The sequence below is a fragment of the Mastigoproctus giganteus genome, chromosome 12 (assembly GCF_048544385.1).
Source record: "Mastigoproctus giganteus isolate SK-2022 chromosome 12, ASM4854438v1, whole genome shotgun sequence".
NCBI lineage: Eukaryota > Metazoa > Arthropoda > Arachnida > Uropygi > Thelyphonidae > Mastigoproctus > Mastigoproctus giganteus.
The window spans coordinates 171,836,831-171,856,538 of record NC_143586.1 but is presented as its reverse complement, the minus strand read 5'-3'; the positions used below and the strand labels follow the sequence as shown (position 1 = coordinate 171,856,538).

At 38.7% G+C, this 19,708-nt stretch overlaps 1 protein-coding gene across 1 annotated transcript in view; it reads left to right on the top strand.

Moving 5' to 3' along the window:
• Positions 1 to 19,708, top strand: part of LOC150077598 (phospholipid-transporting ATPase ABCA1-like) — a gene marked incomplete at its 3' end in the record, with an annotated part of 856,770 nt that overhangs the window by 796,676 nt on the left and 40,386 nt on the right. The window contains exons 45-46 of the mRNA XM_090386943.1: positions 11,816 to 11,908; positions 17,216 to 17,459. Coding sequence (XP_090243069.1) covers positions 11,816 to 11,908; positions 17,216 to 17,459 — 337 coding nt within the window. The remainder of the gene's footprint in view (positions 1 to 11,815; positions 11,909 to 17,215; positions 17,460 to 19,708) is intronic.

Here is a 19,708-nt window from a genome sequence, read left to right as displayed (position 1 = left end):
CAAGAGGTATCACCATTTCAACACAATACAAAAAGTTGATAGTAATAGTAATAGTGGCATGTGATGCAAGAAATATGCATAAGTGTAGATGCATATGAGCTTACGTAGCATCAGTAAAAAAAAAAAAAAAAAATCACACAACCATTCCCTCTAAATATTTGTCCAGTTACTCCTTGAATTTATTTAACCTATCAACTTCCACAACAATGGAAGTTGATAGATGGAAGTTTGTTCCAGCAATTAACCACCTGCTACCTAAAGGCAAATTCCTGCACATCTATTCTACAAATGTCTTTCCTCAATTTGAATTTATGCCCCCTAAGGTTTGTAATCTGAGCAAGTGGAAGAATTCAGCATGCTCAATCCATTCAAGGCCTTATACACCTCAATCAGACCACTTCACAGGTGTCTAGTCTCCAGCCGCTGCAATTTGCATAATTTAAGCCTCTTTTGGTAAGAGGATCCCTTCATGAATCTTGTTGCTGTTCTCTGTACATGCTCAAGTAAATCTACATCCTTCCTAAAATGAGGCCTCCAGACCTGTACGCAGTACTCAAGGCATGGCCTGACCATTGCCTTATACAAAGGAACAATCACTTGCTTTTCCCTGCTTGCAAAATTCCTATATATCATTGACAAAACCCCATGACCTGCTCTTGTAGCCTGTCTGCATTGCTCAGAAAACTTCATGTCTGACTGCACAATTATTCCCAGGTCTTTTACATTTTATACCACACTAAGTGTAGTACCACACAGTTGGTACATTCCTCTGGGGTTACTTCTACCCATGTGCAGTACTTTGCATTGTTAAACTTCAGTTGCCACTTCTCAGTCCATCTGTCCAAATTTTCAAGATCCTGTTGCAGTAGCACACTGTCATTAACAACCCTGCCAACCTTTGTATCATCTGCAAACTTCGACACTAAGCCTGATATACCTTCATCAATATCATTGATAAATATACAAAACAACAGTGGGCCCAACACTGAACCCTTTGGGACTCCACTAATAACATTAGTACACGAAAAGCAGCGTCCATTGATTACCACCCTCTGTCTTCTCCCACTCAACCACCCTTTTATCCATTGTAGCAACTTACCCTTAATACCATTCTGCTCCAATTTATACAGTAGTCTTCAATGCGAAACAGCGTCAAAAGCTTTCCTGAAATCCAAGTATACGATGTCAAAATTATTTTTTGAATCCAGCTCCTTTTTAACCACATCATAGAATTCAATCAAATTTGTCAGACACGACTTTCCCTTAAACCCATTCTGTGTCTGAATTATTGCTGCAGTCTTGTCTAGATGATCCTGCAATGCATCTTTAACCAGTGACTCATTATTTTACCCGGAACAGAAGTTAAATAACTGGTCTGTAATTACTCGTGTCACCCTTCGATCCCGCTTTGTGAATTGGGATACATTTACACATCTCCAGTCCGTGGGGACCTTTCCTGAGTCCAAGGATGCTCTCATAATTATGGCTAAGGGTATGCTTAGTTCCTTTGCCACCTCCTTTAATATAACTGAATTGATCCCATCCACCCCAGGTGCCTTCCTTACGTTTAACATCAACAATTTCTTCTTCACTTTGCTTACAGTTATTACAAAATCATGTATCTCTCTGTTAGAGTTTGATAAACTTCTGACATTCCTCTCCTTGATTAACTCCTCATGTGTGAATGTAGATGCAAAATACTCATTTGGTTTATCGGCTACCTCAGCATGAACATCAATAGTCAAACCATCTATGTTGAGGGGACCAATCTGATTCATCGCTTTCCTTCTGGAGTTTACATAAGAAAACAACTCTTTGCATCCTTTGCCTTTTTTCTTTGTATACTTTGCCAAAGATTTCGCATAATCTGCCTTTGCTTGCTTAACCTCATTTGTGACTTGATAACAGACTAGCTTATATCTGCCATAGGCATCTGTGTTGCCTGATAATTTATATGCATCCCATGCATTTTCCTTCTCTGCCACAAGCTGAATTAATTCATCTCATATATCTATTTAGGCCTAAACCTTCAACAGTATTTCTTAGTTGGTATGAAAAGCCTAATATATTCCAAGATTAAGTTATTGAAGGCCTCCCATTTAGAATTCATTGTTCTTAACATCATCAGTTGATCCCACTGTATAGAATTTAAAAACTCTCTGAGACCATTGTAGTTACCTTTATGAAAGCAAAAATCCTTACCCTTACCCCTGATGGCAGTTACATCCTTAAGTAAATTCCACATCAGTACACTGTGATCACTGCCACCTAGTGGCACCTTTATAGGCAGATTCTTAACGCACAAAGAATCACTGCTGATAATCAGATTAGGAGTATTTCTCCCTCTAGTTGCCTATCGAATATGTTGCTGAAAAAAACAGCCATCCAAATATATTAGCATTAGTAGAGGCATATGATCCAAGAAAGCAAGCTTATGCAGCATCAGCCAAAAAAAAAAAAAACATGCTCCCATTTCACCCCTCCGTTCATTCTAAGTACCTGTCCAGCTCAGCCTTAAATTTATTTAGGCTATCAGCTTCCACAACAAAGGACGGAAGTCTGTTCCACCAACCAACCACCTGCTGGCTAAAGGCAAACTTCCACACATTTATCCTACATCTGTCTTTCCTCAATTTGAATTTTGCCCTCTCAAATGATTATTCTGAGCAAGAGGGAGAATTCCATCAGCATTGAGCATGCTCAAGCCATTCAAGGCTTTATACACCGCAATCAGATCACCTGCAGGTGCCTACGTCACTCAGAGGTTGCTGCTTCCCATATGTAGTACTTTACATTTGTCAATGTTAAACTTCATTTGCCACCTCTCAGCCCATCTGCTCAACTTTTCTAGATCCTGTTGCAGCAGTGTACTGTCATTAGTGTCCTTAACAACCCTGCCAACCTTCGTATTGTCTACAAACTTGGACATTAAGCTTGATATACCATCATCAATATCATTTATAAATACAATAAACAACAATGGACCCAATACTGAACCCTGGGGGACTCCACTAATAACATTAGTCCACGATGAGCAGTGTCCATCGATTTCCACTCTCTGCCTTCTCCTACTCAACCATCCCTTTATCCATAGCAGCAATTTGCCTCCAATGCCACACTGCTCCAATTTGTGCAGCAGTCTTCTATGTGCAACACTATCAAAAGCCTTTCTAAGATCCAAATATATGATATCAAAGTTATTCTCTGCATCAAGTTCCTTTGTGAACACATCATAGTATCCAATCAAATTGGTCAGGCAAGACCTTCCCTTAACAAAACCATGCTGCGTCCGAACTATAACTGAAGTCTTGTCTAGTTGATCCTGCAGTGCCTCCATTAATTTTCCTGGAGGTCTATAATTACTTGTGTTGCCCTTTGATCCTCCTTTGTGAATTGGGGTCACATTTGCACATCTCCAGTCCATGGATACCTCCCCTGAGTCCAAACAAGCTCTCATAATTATGGCTAAGGATTTGCTTACTTCCTTTGCTGCCTCCTTTAATATAACTGGTTAGATCCCGTCTACCCCGGGTGCCTTTTTTATGTTTAACCTCAACAATTTCTCTTCCACTTTCCTCTCAGTTATTACAAAATCTTCCAGCTCACTGCCAGAGTTTAACTCACCTCTGGCATTCCCCTCCCTGAATAACTCCTCATGGGTGAATATAGATGCAAAATACTCATTTAGTTTGTTAGCAACCTGTTGAACCATCAATATCCAGTGGACCAATCTGATTCATCCCTTTCCTTCTAGAGTTTACATAGGTAAAGAACTCTTTGTTGTTTTTCTTTGCATCCTTTGCCAAGGATTTCTCATAATCTTCCTTTGCCTGCCTAATCTCCTTTGTGACTTGGTTTCAGACCTGCTTATATCTGTCATAGGCTTCCATGTCACCCATTAATTTATATGTATCCCATGCATTTTTCTTCTGTGCCACATGTCTCATTAGTTCATCTGACATCCATTTAGGCCTAAACCTTGAACAGTATTTCTTAGTTGGTATGTAAAGCCTAGTAGCTTCCAAGATAAATTCTTTGAATGCTTCCCATTTTGAATTTGCTGTTGGTAACATCATCAGTTGGTCCCACCGTACAGAATTTAAATACTGTCTCAGACCACTGTAGTCACCTTTACGAAAGCAATAACCCTTCCCTTTATCCCTAATGGTAGTTACCTCTTTGAGTAAATCCCACTTCAGCACACTGTGATCACTGCCACCTAGTCGTTCATTTATCTGCAGATTCTTAATGCATGAAGAATCACTACTGATAATCAGATCAAGAGTATTACTCCCCCTAGTTGCCTCCCGAACATGCTGATGTAGAAAACAATCATCCAATAAATTCCACAAAAGCCTTGCTAGTGTGGGAGTGACCAACCCACAAATTCCAGTCAATATCTGGGAAATTAAAATCCCCCATTATAAGACTCTCTGATTTATTGGATCACTCTATTTCCCTGTACAGTACCTTATTATATTCATCAGAGTCATTAGGCCTATAACACACTCCTACTCTCAATTTTGATCTCCCAATGCTTACGTCACACCAAACTGACTCTACACTACACTGTCCAGCGATGTCGACTGGCTTCACTTTCTTGGATTTTATGTTTCTTAACTAATAGTATAACCCCTACTCCCTTCCTATCTTGTCTATCCTTCCTGTACACATTGTACTCCCCAAATTGTAGTTCTGCATTCCTTATATCTGTGTGACACCACATCTCTAATATCCCAACAATATCTGCCTTTGGTGTTTTGAGCAATATCTCAAATTCATCAAATTTATTTACCAAACTCCTAACATTGGTGTACATGCAAGTATACCTGCACCTGTTCCTATTCTTAGTTACCCTAATACAACCCATGTGTTTACTTGTACCGCAATGACTCCCAGCAGTCTCTGAAATACCCTGCATCTTGTTTTCCAGACTGCTGCTCATTCCAATAGAAGCAGTTCAAGAATCACTTTCACCTCTGCTAGTGGCTACTGTTAATCTATTAGTCCTTGTATCCCCCCAAGCTAGCAGTTTTCCGAACCACCTAACCCTGCCTCTATAGCATCAGCAAATATTCTTGCACCCTTTCTATTTAAGTGTATCCCATCCATGTAGAAGCAGTCTCTCCTGCTAACAAGTACAGACCAGGCTGAAAAAAATTCTACCACTTGAGCCTTGCACAATAATTCCAGGGCCGAATTGATCAACAAGGCTCTTATCATATACTCCCTCCTATCGTGTTTGGGCAGAATTGCAGACACTTTCAAATTCAAAGTCTTGCTAGTGTGCAAGTGACGGATCCACAAGTTCCTGTCAATATCTGGAAAGTTAAAATTCCCCAATTATAAGACATTCTGATTTACTGTCCCACTCTGTTTTTCTGTACAATTGCTCATTATACTCATCAGATTCATTAGGCCTATAACACATACCTACTCTCTCCCTTTCCCAGTGCTTATGTCACACCACACTTACTCAACACTTACTCATTTTCCACCAATGTCAGTTGGATGCACTTCCTTAGATTTTATGTATTTCTTTATAACAGCATAACCCCCTCCTCCCTTTTTGTCCTGTCTTTCTGTACACATTTTACTCCCCAAATTACAATTCTGCGCTGCTTATATCCTTGTGGCACCATACCTTTACTGATATCCCAACAATATCCACTTTTGATGTCTTGATCTGCACTTCAAATTCATCAAATTTATTTACTTTACTCCTAGTTTTGGCGGTCATACAAGTATGCATACACCTGTTTTTAATCTTATTTACCCGGGCACCTTTGTATTCAGGTGGGCAGGAGCAGCAGTGTGTAGCACATGATTCTTGATTAGACTGGGGTTCAAGCCCGTGGCCACCAAATACGGAGGATACGGAAGGTCACGAAATGACCACAGCATATCCCCGGAGCAATATTGCCTTAGTTGCTAATGCTCCTAAAAACCAAATAACAACTACTTAGTTACCCTAACACAGCCCATGTATTTACTTGTTCCATGATGACTCCCAGCAGCCCTTGAAATCCCCAGTACCTTGCTTTTCAGGCTGCTGCTCATTCCAATAGAAGCAATGGAAGAATCACTTCCACCTCTGCCTGTAGCTACCATTAACCTATTAGTCTGTGAATCCTCCCAAGTTAGCAATTTTCTGACCCACTTAACACTGCCTCGATAGCATCAGCAAATATTCTTGCACCCTTTCTATTTAAGTGCATCTCATCCCTGTAGAAACAATCTCTCCTGTTAACAAGCACAGACCATGCTGAGAAAAATTCTACCCCATGAGCCTTGCACAATTTCTCCTGGGCCAAATTGATTGACAATGTTCTCATCATATACTCCCTATCATGTCTGGGCAGAATTGCAGACACTTTACAATTTAACCCTAACTCGCGATTTTTTTTCAATATTTTACCTGTACTTGTTAAGTAAGTCCACAGATCTCCTACTCTTAATGTCATTAATGCCAACGAGTACAACAGTATCACCCTTTGTGCCCTTAAAAGATGATATCTGCTCTACAATGTCAACTTTTGCCCCTGGCAGGCATACCCTGGTCCTATTCTACCTATCCTTTTTGCACAGTATATTTTCCCATCTCCCTGACAATAGAGCCAACGATAACTAGCTCCTGTGGGACCAGCATATTCTGTCCTGATGGTTGCCGCTGTGTTCCCTGATGATCAAGTGCAAATATCAATGCCACATCAATGCCATTTCATCTCTGGCATTGATGTGGGCAGCTGGGAACTTGATGGGCCCACAATTTAAGTCCTCCGAGGACATCTACCCTGTCCTTCAAGCTCTCATAAAGGCCCATATCAATGCTGAGTTGGTGCCTAACTTCTTCACCCTGCTTACATCGAGCACACACACACAAAGACATCTCCCTTGGCAACATCATTTCTGGGAAGACAGGTCTGCAAACATTTCACAAGTTGCACATTTCTTTAGGCTGTAATGTGTTGGGAGAATCGCCCCCCTTTAGTTCTTCCCGAGCCACAACACCCCTGCTACTTTGTGCATGTTGCTTTGCTGCTCTAGTCTGGGGCATGATTTCTATTTAAATACAATTTAATTAATGGACAATGAAAATTAATAAGGTTAATAAATTTAATTGATTAATTTACTATACTATACTATACTTGACTGTACAATACTATACTAAGCTAATGCAGTAATACGTATTCCACTATATAGTTTTACATTATACCTTTTCTATCAAATTCGAGATATATGTTTTCAAGTTACGCTATACCGTAACGATCACAATGCTAAATTAGTTATATTCTTAGTTAAATACAAAAGATATATGCCCAAAAAAAGTGATTAAAACATTCAAAATACTTATTTATTGTGATTAAACTCTACTATTCTTCTACACTACTGATTACACTGCGATATTCCAGCCAAAACACCAATATGATAGTGGTAAGAGTGGCGAGTTGTAATAACGTTGTTGCTGTTATTTGATTTTTAGGAGCATTAGCAACTAAGGCCATATTGCTCCTGGGATATGTGGTGGTCATTCCCTGACCTTTCCGCATCCTCCGTATTTGGTGGTCACTGGCTCGAACCCCGGTCTAATCAAGAAGCGGGTGCTACGCACTGCTGCTCCTGCCCACCTGGCTACGGAGGTGCCAGTTGTAACTTACAAAGTCACTAGCTAAATTTAAAAAAATACACTAATGAATGTTACTAAGCCTATTTAATCTATTTGTAAAACACAAATTAATACGTAACTCATCAAAAAATACAATAGATATATACCTGAGAGGTGATTAAAATCCTTAGTCTTCAAAATCCTTATTTATTACAATTCAAACCTTATTATTCTTCTGAGGTACTTATGCTACAATATTCCTGCCAAAAAATCACCCCTACAATACGGTAGGTATAGCGAATTGTAATAAATAATAAATTGTAATTCATTAGCTTATTTAGAAAATAAGCTAATGAATACCACTAAGCCTATTTAATCTATTTGTAGAACACAAATTAATGTGCTAACTAATCGAAAATACGATAAAATTCCAATTGAAATTCTGCTTGCAGCAGCTAGAGAAGTCTATGTCTACACCTGGCAGCCAAATATCAGGGGGATAGATTCAATTTGAGGAAAGACAGTTGTAGAATAGATGTGTGGAAGTTTGCCTTTAGCCAGTGGGTAGTTGATTGCTGGAACAGACTTCCAGCTGTTGTGGAAGTTGATAGCTGAAATAAATTTAAGGCTGAACTATACAAACATTTGGAGTGACTGGATGGGTGAAATTTGAAGGGGTTTTTTTTGGATGATGCTGTTTAAGCATGCTTTCTTGCATCATATGCATGTCTCTGCTAATGCCTCCATAAACGACTGACTTATCAATGGGCTTGGTGGCAAACTGCCAGAATTCCAAAAGACTAACTGAGATTTAATTTTTATAAATATTGTTGTTTGGCCATTTCATTTCAGTTTTGCCACTTCAGCCATAGTGTTGTTTGGCCATTTCATTTCAGTTTTGCCACTTCAGCCATAGTGTTGTTTGGCCATTTCATTTTAAGATGCTGCCAAGTTGACTTTTTATGATAGCATCAAAGAGTTTAGTGACATTGTTTAGTAGAGTGATTGTTTGTTCACAACTAGAAAAAAGGAACTCTTAAGGGTTATTTTTTTCCCAGTGATAATGCCTTTTATCCTCTGTTGTTTTGAGCAAATACGATATACCCTTTTTTTTTGATAAATTGTTATCAGCATAGCTGTTTTACTTCTACATATGATTACCCTTTCTTTTCTTTTTTTTATGGCTACAGCACTGTTTTTGTTCTTCTTTGAAAGAACAGATGGACAAGTTATTTCAGTTATGGCTGTGGTTTAAAGTGTAGCTGCATTTTTTTTGAAAAAACTACAGATTATCAAGTTTTTCATATCATAGGATGTACCCATTCATATAACTGCCAACTCTTCAGATTTACGATGGAAAATTTGTCTTTTTTATTCATTGATTGCACCTTCTCCATCTTGCTGTTGTTATATAGTTAATGGCAAAAACATTTCTCTTTTTTGCAAATCTCAGGTTTTTCTTGGGCTTTTTTTTTTTGGTGGGGGGAGTATTTCTCCTTATTTTCATTATTGAATTGGCCTTCAGGTGTACTCTGGTAGTCTACAGTACACTTGAAGGCCAATTCATATACCATGTCTGATAAGTCACTCCATATTTTTAAATTATTGTAATTTCATTGTTTTAATCAATTTTAATGATATCAATGTTTAATGAATCATAATTTATTGAGGTTTTTGACACTACACTCTAAAATTCCACATATGCCCCAGCATTTTAGACATATTTCCTTAAATGAACTGGTATGTTCATTACTGCTGATTTAAAAAAATTGGAATGCCTACAGGTATATTATAATCATTGCTTCCATTTCATCAATGTTGTGTGGGTTTTAATGGTAAACCTCTTCCTTGGCCCACCCCATACAAAAAAATCACAAGGCATCAGATCCAAAGTGCAGGCAGGTCCTTCACGCACACATCTTTGCCAAGGCATCAGATTCAAGGTGCAGGCAGGTCCTTCATGCACACATCTTTGCCAAGGCATCAGATTCAAGGTGCAGGCAGGTCCTTCATGCACACCATCTTTGCCAATCATAGGAGCACATTAATGTACCAACTGTGTAGTACTACACAGAATAGTGGAAAATGAAAAGGACCTGGGGGGGGAGATTAATTGTGCAGTCAGATATGGAGTTCTCTGAACAATGCAGATAGGCTGCAAGGACAGCTCATGGAGGTTTTATCAATGATATACAGGAACTTTGCTAGCAGGGATAAGGAGGTGATTATCTCATTGTACAAGGCAGTTATTAGGCTGCATCTTGAGTACTGCATACGGGTCTGGAAGCCTCATTTTAGGAAGGATGTAGATTTGCTGGAACTGGTGCACAGAAAGGCAATGAGGTTGGTGAAGGGAACAAAAAGGTGGTCTTATCAAAAGGTAGTCTTCAGATGCTGAATTTTCAGAACCACTTTTGCAGTTCTGAAAATTTCAGCATCTGAAGACTAGGCACCACCTGTGAAGTGATCTGATTGAGATGTTTAAGGCTTTGAATTGATTGTGCAAGCTCAATGCTGATGGTGCTCTTCCTCTTGCTCAGACTACACACATGAGGAAGCATGAATTCAATTTGAGGAAGAATAATGCAGGATAGTTGTGCAGAGGTTTGCCTTCAGCCAACAGATGGTTGATTGTTGGAACAAACTTCCATCTGTTGTTGTTGTGGAAGTACGTTGTTTGAATAAATTCAAGGATGAACTAGACAAATTATTGGAAGGGATGGACAGGTGATGTAGAAAGTTTTTTTTTTTTTTACTGATGCTTTATAAGCTTGCATTCTTGCCACTACTAATACTAAATACTAATTCTAATCCATCACCCCGGGAAATGATTATGTTGCTGTGTACAGACATCACTTGCAAATGAAGGTGGTCCCAAAAATTTCAGTGTTGTTGCACTGCAAAATAAATGGCCACACACACACACACAATCTTGCAACATTTTGAGTATCTTTTGGCATTCTTTGTGTCTTGCCAAATGAAAGGTCTAATGACTGTAGACCTTTCATTGTGCCATCCGAGATGTGATACCACACCAAACTGTTACCTTTGGATTATCCATCACCCCTAAGCCTTTTTAACACACACATATCTAGAAATTCTGTTGCCAATAAAGGCAGTTGTGTCAATTAACAAAACTGCCAATATGAAACACAGCCTTATCACTTCAAATAGTGTTATCAAACAACTCTAACCACCCTTTATTCCACCCCGACATAATTTCTGCAGATTCTGCCCCTTCGAATTGAAAAACAATTCTTACCTGAGAATGGTCACAACTGAATAATGGGTGAGTCAATTTCATAAGCTCCTTCACACACATTTCTATGGGCTCCTTGAGAACATCTCAGCCATTGTACTGTTGTAATGTTGTCTGCAATCTATTAGGTTAATGGCCTTCCTGTTCTCTTCCTACAGGTGACACAGCCTGTTGTTGCTAACTTCTGATGGCAGTTTTTTTTATTGTTTTTCCACCCAGTGTTGCATGGATTCCACATTCAACCATCCACCACCTTTGAACTCTTATAATGGATCCCCAAACCTTGAGCAGGCTGCATTTTTGGCCCTCTCTTACACTCTCAAAACTGGAGGCATTCACCTCTAAAAAAACTAACATTAACTTTCTAAAACTCAAGGAACAATGTATTATTTAACATTAGTTTCATCAAAATCAGTTTAAAAAAATTTACATTAATATAAAAATAGGAAGTCACTTATCAGCCTGTAGGAATGTGCCACGATAGCATGCTCTGTAATGTGTGATATTTCACTGGAACCTGCTTTTCTGAAAAAATCCCGTTTTTTGCGTATTTTGGCTCAAAAATTGTAAGCAGCAGGAAGACATTTGTTTACCTCCTGCTTACAGATGCCTGATCTACAGCTTTTTTGAAGCCACAAAGTTAGCTGCTAGACTCACTATTATATTTCATTTCATTAGTCTGTGAAAAGCAAATTTGGCGTGTGGCATTTGGCATTTTTTACTTTACCATTTAGAACCTCCCTTTATCCATAGTAGTAATCTTTATCTGTAGTATGCAACAGTCTTTCATTTGAGACTGTATTTGTTATTGAAATCTAAGTAACCCTGTCAGATTATTCTTTTCATCCATTCCTTAAATGCACCTCATAGTATATAGGAAAACACCTCATTAAAAACACTATATCTATATGTGTATGTATTCTGATATGTTGTATTACTTACTTTGCTAGTATGGAAGAATGTGAAGCCCTCTGTACAAGACTTGCCATAATGGTAAATGGTCAGTTTCGATGTCTTGGTAGTATACAACATCTAAAGAACAAGTAAGTAAACAAATTGCCATTTCTATCTATACATCTGATTATATTTTGATATATAGAATATACTCTTAATATATAGCATGTAAAATTTGACCCATGCACAGACTCCAGAATTCAATTCATCAAGGAGTATTAAGGCAAAAGTGTTCTGGGAAGTGTTTTAATCAGAGGCCAGTTAGTTAGAAAAATGAGTGACAATTTCAGTGATATCTTATGTGGCTGTAAGGTTTCAAGAGTGAGACAGAGGTATGTAAATTCTTATTTTAGGCAATTTTTATTCTTGCAGTGTCAGCTCATTGTCAAGAATAATTGTGAAAATTAATTTGAGATGTACTTGACTCAAAATGTGTTATGGCAGGCATAACTAGTAGGCTGTTATTTAAGCCATGCATGTTACAATTTAGGCCTACAGTTTTTCATAGTTTACTCTTGTGGAAGGAGCAACTATTGTCATTAGAGAAGAGTATATCTATTGTTGCACAACCAGGCAATATCCCAACTCAAATGTGCTCAGGAGATTAGATCAGTGTGTATGTGAGATTGGAAGCCTTGTACCTTGCTGGTCTATGAAAAGTGGGCCAACATAAACCTCAAGAACAGTAACAGTTGGAGAGAATGTACTAATGTTGATTGCTATTGAGCTATGCTGCAGCACTCACAGGGGTTGTGGGTCTGATATGTTTCCATCTGAACACTGTGCATGCACAATGAGGGTATCCACCCATACTACTCAAAACGAACACAGTCTTTTTCCAGAAAACTATTCTGAAAGATGGTCCCACTTTTCCTATGAAGGATATTTTTATAGTTTTTGTGTACACAACAGCCATTGGTCTGCTGGGATATTATTAGGAATTTCCTTAGTGGTCCATAAGGAAATGGCCCTACTCCTTAATTACCTTAGTGCCACCAATTATGCTGTTATCTTACAGTAAGTAATCACTGAACTGCTGAAGATGAGTCAAGACAGGAGATTTCAGTAGAGGTTACACAATTCCTAGATATGTCCTTTTTTTCTCTAATCCTTGACCCAGTGTTGAAATATTGGATTGTGTCCATGATTCTCACCATCTCTCATAGTTGGAGACTCTCCATATAGCTGTGGCGTGTCCCACCATTAATCATAATGCTGGGATCCATATACACCTTATTATGGAGGCTGTTATTCTACATTTTGACAAGAAATGGTGAGTTAACAACAGGGCCAGCATGCATCACACCATTTCCACAGAGTCTGATGGTTAATGCCTTCTCTCTTTCTTTCCTTCCTTCCCTTTTCCTTCTTTCCTTTCACTGCACACAATCCATACTGAGCATGTTGTTAATGCTCAGTATGCTGAGCATGTTTTTATTGGGACATCAGAAGGGACTTGTGTGTCAGACATCACTTGTCATCCTGGAAGATCTTGTGGCTACAAAGAGCACCATGAACATGAACATGGTATGGAATGTGCAACAAAATATCTTGGGATAAGCAGCTGCCTGTTCAAGGATCTGTAGGGAAATTTTGAGCATCTTCTTTGACACTAGTATTCACTGTCAGTTTCAGTGCACACAATTTGTTAACAGTTGTAATACCCTATACTTAATGTTGTTGCTGTTATTTATTTTGGTTTTTAGGAGCATTAGCAACTAAGGCCATATTGCTCTGGGGATATGTGATGGTCATTCCCTGACCTATCTGCATCTTCCGTATTTAGTGGTCACGGGCTCGAACCCCAGTCTAATCAAAAAGCGTGTGCTACGCACTGCTGCTCCTGCCCACCTGGCTACGGAGGTGCCTAATGTTGTTGCATGACTGCATGTTTTTCACATGCTTGTAATGCACCACTGTGACATTTAAGTAAGTATAGTAAATATAGGTGTTAACTGTTCTTCTGCCTGTTTTATTATGCTGGTTCAGTTTGTTTAAGTATCGCTTGTGTTTTCTAATAAAACCATTCTTCGAACCATACCATTTGTGGTATCCTGTTCTTGAAACTTTACATCCATACGCTACTTAAACTCTCACTTGTTTTTCTTGCTAACCATACCTCCGATGATAAACTTCTCAATTTTTGCCTTATTATTACTTGATGAGAAATTTAATTCTAGAGTGCATATGTGGTTAAGTTGTATATGCTATAATAATAATGTTAATAATGTAATTTTATTCAGACTATTCTCAAATTAGCATTAGTAAAGGCCTAAGATGCAAGAAAGCAAGCTTATATAGCATCAGCCAAAAAGAAAAAAAAAAATCTTCCCATTTCACCTATCCGTTCACTCCAAAAGTTTGCCTAGTTCAGCCTTGAATTTATTTAAGCTGTTGACTTCCACAACGACACATGGAAGTTTGTTCTAGCAATCAACTACCCGCTAGCTAAAGACAAATTTCCACATATCTGTTCTATGGCTGTCTTTCCTCAATTTGAATTTATGGCCCCTCTTTAAGTGTAGAATCTGAACAAGAGAAAGAATCCTATCAGCATTGAGTAACCATTCAAGGCGTTATACACCTCAATCAGATCACCTCACAGATGCCTAGTCTGCAGACTCAAAACATTTGCAGAACTTTAGCCTATCTTGGTAACAGCAACCCTTTGTTCCACTCACTAATCTTGTTGCCCTTCTCTGTACTCGTTCCAGCAGCTCTACATCTTTCCCAAAATGAGGCCTCCAGACCTGTATGCAGTACTCAAGGTGTGGCCTGATCATTGCCTTATACAAATGGATAATTACCTCCTTATCCCTGCTAGCAAAATTCCTATATATCACTGACAATACCCCATGAGCTGCTCTTGCAGCCTGTCTGCACTGCTCAAAAAACTTCATAGCTGATTGCACAATTACCCCCAGGTCCTTTTCATTCTCCACTACCCTGAGTGTAGTACCACACAGTTGATATGTTACTCTGAAGTTACTACTACCCATATGCAGCACTTTGCATTTGTCAATGTTAAACTTCAGTTGCCACCTCTCAGCCCATCTACTCAATGTTTCAAGATCCTGTTGCAGTAGCATACCATCCTTACTGTCATTAACAACCCTTAGACATTAAGCCTGATATACCTTCATCAGTATCATTGATAAATACCGAAAACAACAATGGACCTAACACAGACCCCTGGGGGACACCACTAATAACATTACTCCACAAAGAGCAGTGTCCATTGATTACCACTCTGTCTTCTCCCACTTTATCCATAGCAGCAACTTGCCCTTAATGCCATACTACTCCAAATTGTACAGTAGTCTTCATTGTGCGACAGTATCAAAAGCTTTCCTAAAAATCCAAGTACAGCCACTTCCCGACTTACGTAGGGGTTGTGTTCCGCGGAACTCTACGTATGTTGGAAATTCCCTAAATGCTTATGCAGCACTCGCAAATTTGATTGAAGCAAAAAAGAAATGTTCAACAAACATATAAACAAAATTATTTATTCAATTTTTTTAACTCGTGCACAGGAAAAATTACAAAAGTGTAAAAATTACAAAAATTTCAAAATTATAAAATTACAAAAATAGAGAGGAGACAGGTATAACGTCAGCAAGTTTTACCTTTCGAGCATTGTTGCCAGAATTAACTCTCCAGCTGATAAGCAGGCCACTGTGGAAGTTGAGGACAGTGGAGATATAGAAGGGGTTTTTTCCAACACATCACAAAATTTCTCTGCAGCTGCAGAATCGGCACTGGCAACTTCACCACATACTTTGATGTTTTGGAAACCAGCACGATGTTTGAACCAATTAAACCACCCATTCCTTGCCACAAACTTATAGCACCTGAACGCTGTTGATCTTAAATGCATTGATCCTTTAATGTGTTCTTTTATATGCCCACTGTCCCTTAAAATAGTATTCGCTGTTGAAGCAGCGAGACCTAATCATCAGGCTTATCAGTATGTCAGGCTTAATGTCCAAGTTTGCAGATGATACAAAGGTTGGCACGGTTGTTAATGATAGTAAAGACAGTATGCTACTGCAACAGGATCTAGAAAAGTTAGGTAGGCGGGCTGAGAAGTGGCAACTGAAGTTTAATATTGACAAATGCAAAGTACTTCATATGGGTAGCAGTAACCCCACAGTACCGTATCAACTGGGTGGTACTACACTCAGGGTAGTGGAGAATGAAAAGGACTTGGGGGTAATTGTGCAGTCGGATATGAAGTTCTCTGAGCAGTGCAGACAGGCTGTCAGAGCAAGTCATGGAGTTTTGTCAATGATTTATAGGAATTTTGCTGGCAGAGACAAGGAGGTGATTATACCTTTGTATAAGGCAATTATCAGACTACACCTTGAGTACTGCTTACAGGTCTGGCGGCCTCATTTTAGGAAGAATATAGAGTTGCTAGAACGAGTTCAGAGAAGTTCAACAAGATTGCTGAGAGGAACAAAGGCGTTCTCTTTCCAGGAGAGGCTTAAATTTTGTCAGTTGCAGCATCTGGAGACTAGGCACCTGCAGGTGATCTGATTGAGGTGTACAGGGCCTTGAATGGTTTTAGCAGGCTCAATGCTAATGGGATACTTCCACTTGCAAATGGAAGTATCCCACTTCCAAGATGGTTCAGGCAGAGAGTCTGACAGAGCTCAAGGTGATATCAAATATCACTTTGAACCATGCTGAATAAGTTTGTTTCCTTGCATCATTTTTCCTGATTAATATTAACTATGAGATCCAGTTCAGACTCATTCATGCTAATACAAGTGGTCTGGCTATCTTAGAACCTTTTTTGATAATGTTTGTGTTTTGTTATTTGGTTTTTAGGAGCATTAGCAACTAAGGTAGGTTGCTAATGGTTTTTAGGAGCATTAGCAACATATTGCTCCGGCGATATGCAGTGGTCATTCCTTGACCTTTCCGCATCCTCCGTATTTGGTGGTCATGGGCTCGAACTCCGGTCTAATCAAGAAGCATGTGCTACGCAATGCGGCTCCTGCCCACCTGCTATGGAGGCGCCGTCCTTTTTTGATAAACCGAAATGCATGTTGGAACATCTTTAATTGTGACTACTTTTGTTTTTTTTTACAGTTTATACATAATCCACTGTTAACAGTGAGCCACGCATTGTGTCAATATGTTACATCAGGACCGGTATCCAATCCTCCCTTTGCTAGTGATAGCATGCATTGCTCTGTTCACCATAATGTATTGCTTATTTTTACTTCCAGCTTATAGCCTATTTCAACATCTGCATATATATCATCATGATGTTTCAGATAACTGTGCATGTGTGCACACATTCCAGGTTATTTTTAGAACATGTACAATTAAAATTCCCTGTTCTCTTGAGAATAAATTGCTTATAATTTTATATTCATAATTTTTAGATATGGTGAAGGCTACACTTTAACCTTAAGAGTGGGAGGTGGCATAAATGGAGTTCAAGAAGTAGCTGAATTTATAGAAAAAACCTTTAGTTCCTCTGCTATTTTACAAGAGCAGCATCTTAATCAAATGGAATATCAACTAACGTCAACTTTACCTTTAGCCAAGGTATTCAGAGAGCTGGAATGTGGTCGGAAGCATTTAAATATAGAAGATTATTCAGTATCTCAAACGACACTGGATCAGGTGAGTAATGTTGAAGTTCACTATTATATGTACATCATTTGCATTCCTTTTTTTTTTAATTTATTGATAATACTGATTTTAATATTAAACCAAAAATTTATTTTACATTAAAGCTTCTGTTTGAATGACAAGTTTAAATAGAACGTTTAATAATAGTAGAGCAAAGCACTGTGAAAGCTACAGTATATATCATTCTGACTAACCTCTTTTTGGCAAAAATTATGTTGGTTTATAAATTAAAAATAATTTTGCAACCAACTGCTTCAGCCCAAATTTTACAGACGAGACTGACTCTTGAATGATAATAAAAAAAAAAAATTGCATAAAGTTGATCCACAGATTCCCAAACAATAATTTATAACTACTTGAATAAGATTAATTGGTAAATTTACCATACTATATCATGCTGGGAGGGTTACAACAGTAATGACAGTATGTTGCTACAATAAGATCTGGAACATATGGGCAGATGGGCTGAAAAGTTATTTATTATAGTTTTTGTTATTTGGTTTTTAGGAGCATTAGCAACTAAGGCCATATTGCAGTGGTCATTCCCTGACCTTTCCTCATCCTCCGTATTTGGTGGTCGCGGACTCAAACCCCGATCTAATCAAGAAGCGTGTGCTACACACTGCTGCTCCTGCCCACCTGGCTACAGAGGGCTGAGAAGTGGCCAATGAAGTTTAACATTGATAAATGCAAAGTACTGCATATGGGTAGCAGTAACCCCAGAGAAATATACCAACTGGGTGGTGTTGTTACACTCAGGGTACTGGAGAATGAAAGAGACCTGGGGAGTGCAGGTCTTGTGCAGTCATATATGAAGTTTTCTGAGCAGTGCAGACAGGTAGCCTGAGTAGGTCATATACAAGAAGATTCCTGTATATCTTCTTGTCGAAGATATACAGGAATTTTGCAAGCAAGGAAAAGGAGGTGATAATCCCCTTCTATAAGGCAATAGTCAGGCCACACCTTGATTACTGCATACAGGTCTGGAAGCCTCATTTTGTTGATCACTGAATTGCTAGAATGAGAAAAAAAAAGGCAAGAATGGTGAGGGGAACAAAGGGGTGCTCTTATGAAGAAAGGCTTAAGTTCAGCAAATTGCAACATCTGGAGACTAGGCACCTGCGAGGTGATCTGACTGGTGTATAAGGCCTTGAATGGTTTGAGCAGGCTTGATGCTGATGGGATTCTTCCTCTTGCTCAGATTACGAACCTGGGAGAGCATAAACTGAAATTGAGGAAAGACAGTTGGCAAATAGATGTGCGGAAATTTTCTTTTGGCCAGCAGATAGTTGATTGCTGGAACAAACTTCCATCTGTCATTGTGGAAGTTAATAGCTTAAATAAATTCAAGACAGAACTAGACAAAAATTTGTAAAGAATAGATGGGTGTGATAGGAACGGGTTTTTTTTTTTTTTTTTTTTTTGTGCTGATGGTGTATAAACTTGCTTTCTTGCATCATATGTCTCTACTAATGCTAATGTTTAGCATAGTGTAACAGTGGCATACATTCAGCTAGATATGCTGCACTTAGCACACTGAGTGGAAAAAATAAATTCTTAGATTTTTACAAAAAAAAGAAATTATTAAAGTCAGTTAATTTTTCTTTCTTCATTTTATTACCATATTTCCAGCTTACGTCGACCTTAGAAATACTGCAAAATAGTAATAGTAGTAGTGGCATGTGATGCAAGAAAGCAAATGTATGAGCTTATGCAGCATCAGCCAAAAAAAAAAAAAATCACACCATTCCCTCCAAATGCCTGTCCAGTTCCTCCTTAAATTTATTCAACCTATCAACTTCCACAACGACAGATGGAAGTTTGTTCCAGCAATTAACCACCCGCTGGCTAAAGGCAAATTTCCACACATCTATTCTACATCTGTCCTTTCGTAATTTGAATTTATGCCCCCTTAGGCTCGTAATCTGAACAAGTGGAAGGATCCCATCAGAATTCAACGTGCTGAACCCATTCAAGGCCTTATACACCTCAATCAGATCACCGCGCAGGTGCCTAGTCTCCAGCCACTGCAATTTGCAGAACTTAAGCCTCTCTTGATAAGAGGATCCCTTCATTCCCCTCACCAATCTTGTAGTAGTAGTAGTAGTAGTAGTGGCACTTGATGCAAGAAAGCAAGTGTAGGAGCTTATGCAGCATCAGCCAAAAAAAAAAAAAAAAAAAATCACACCATACCCTCCAAATGCCTGTCCAGTTCCTCCTTAAATTTATTTAACCTATCA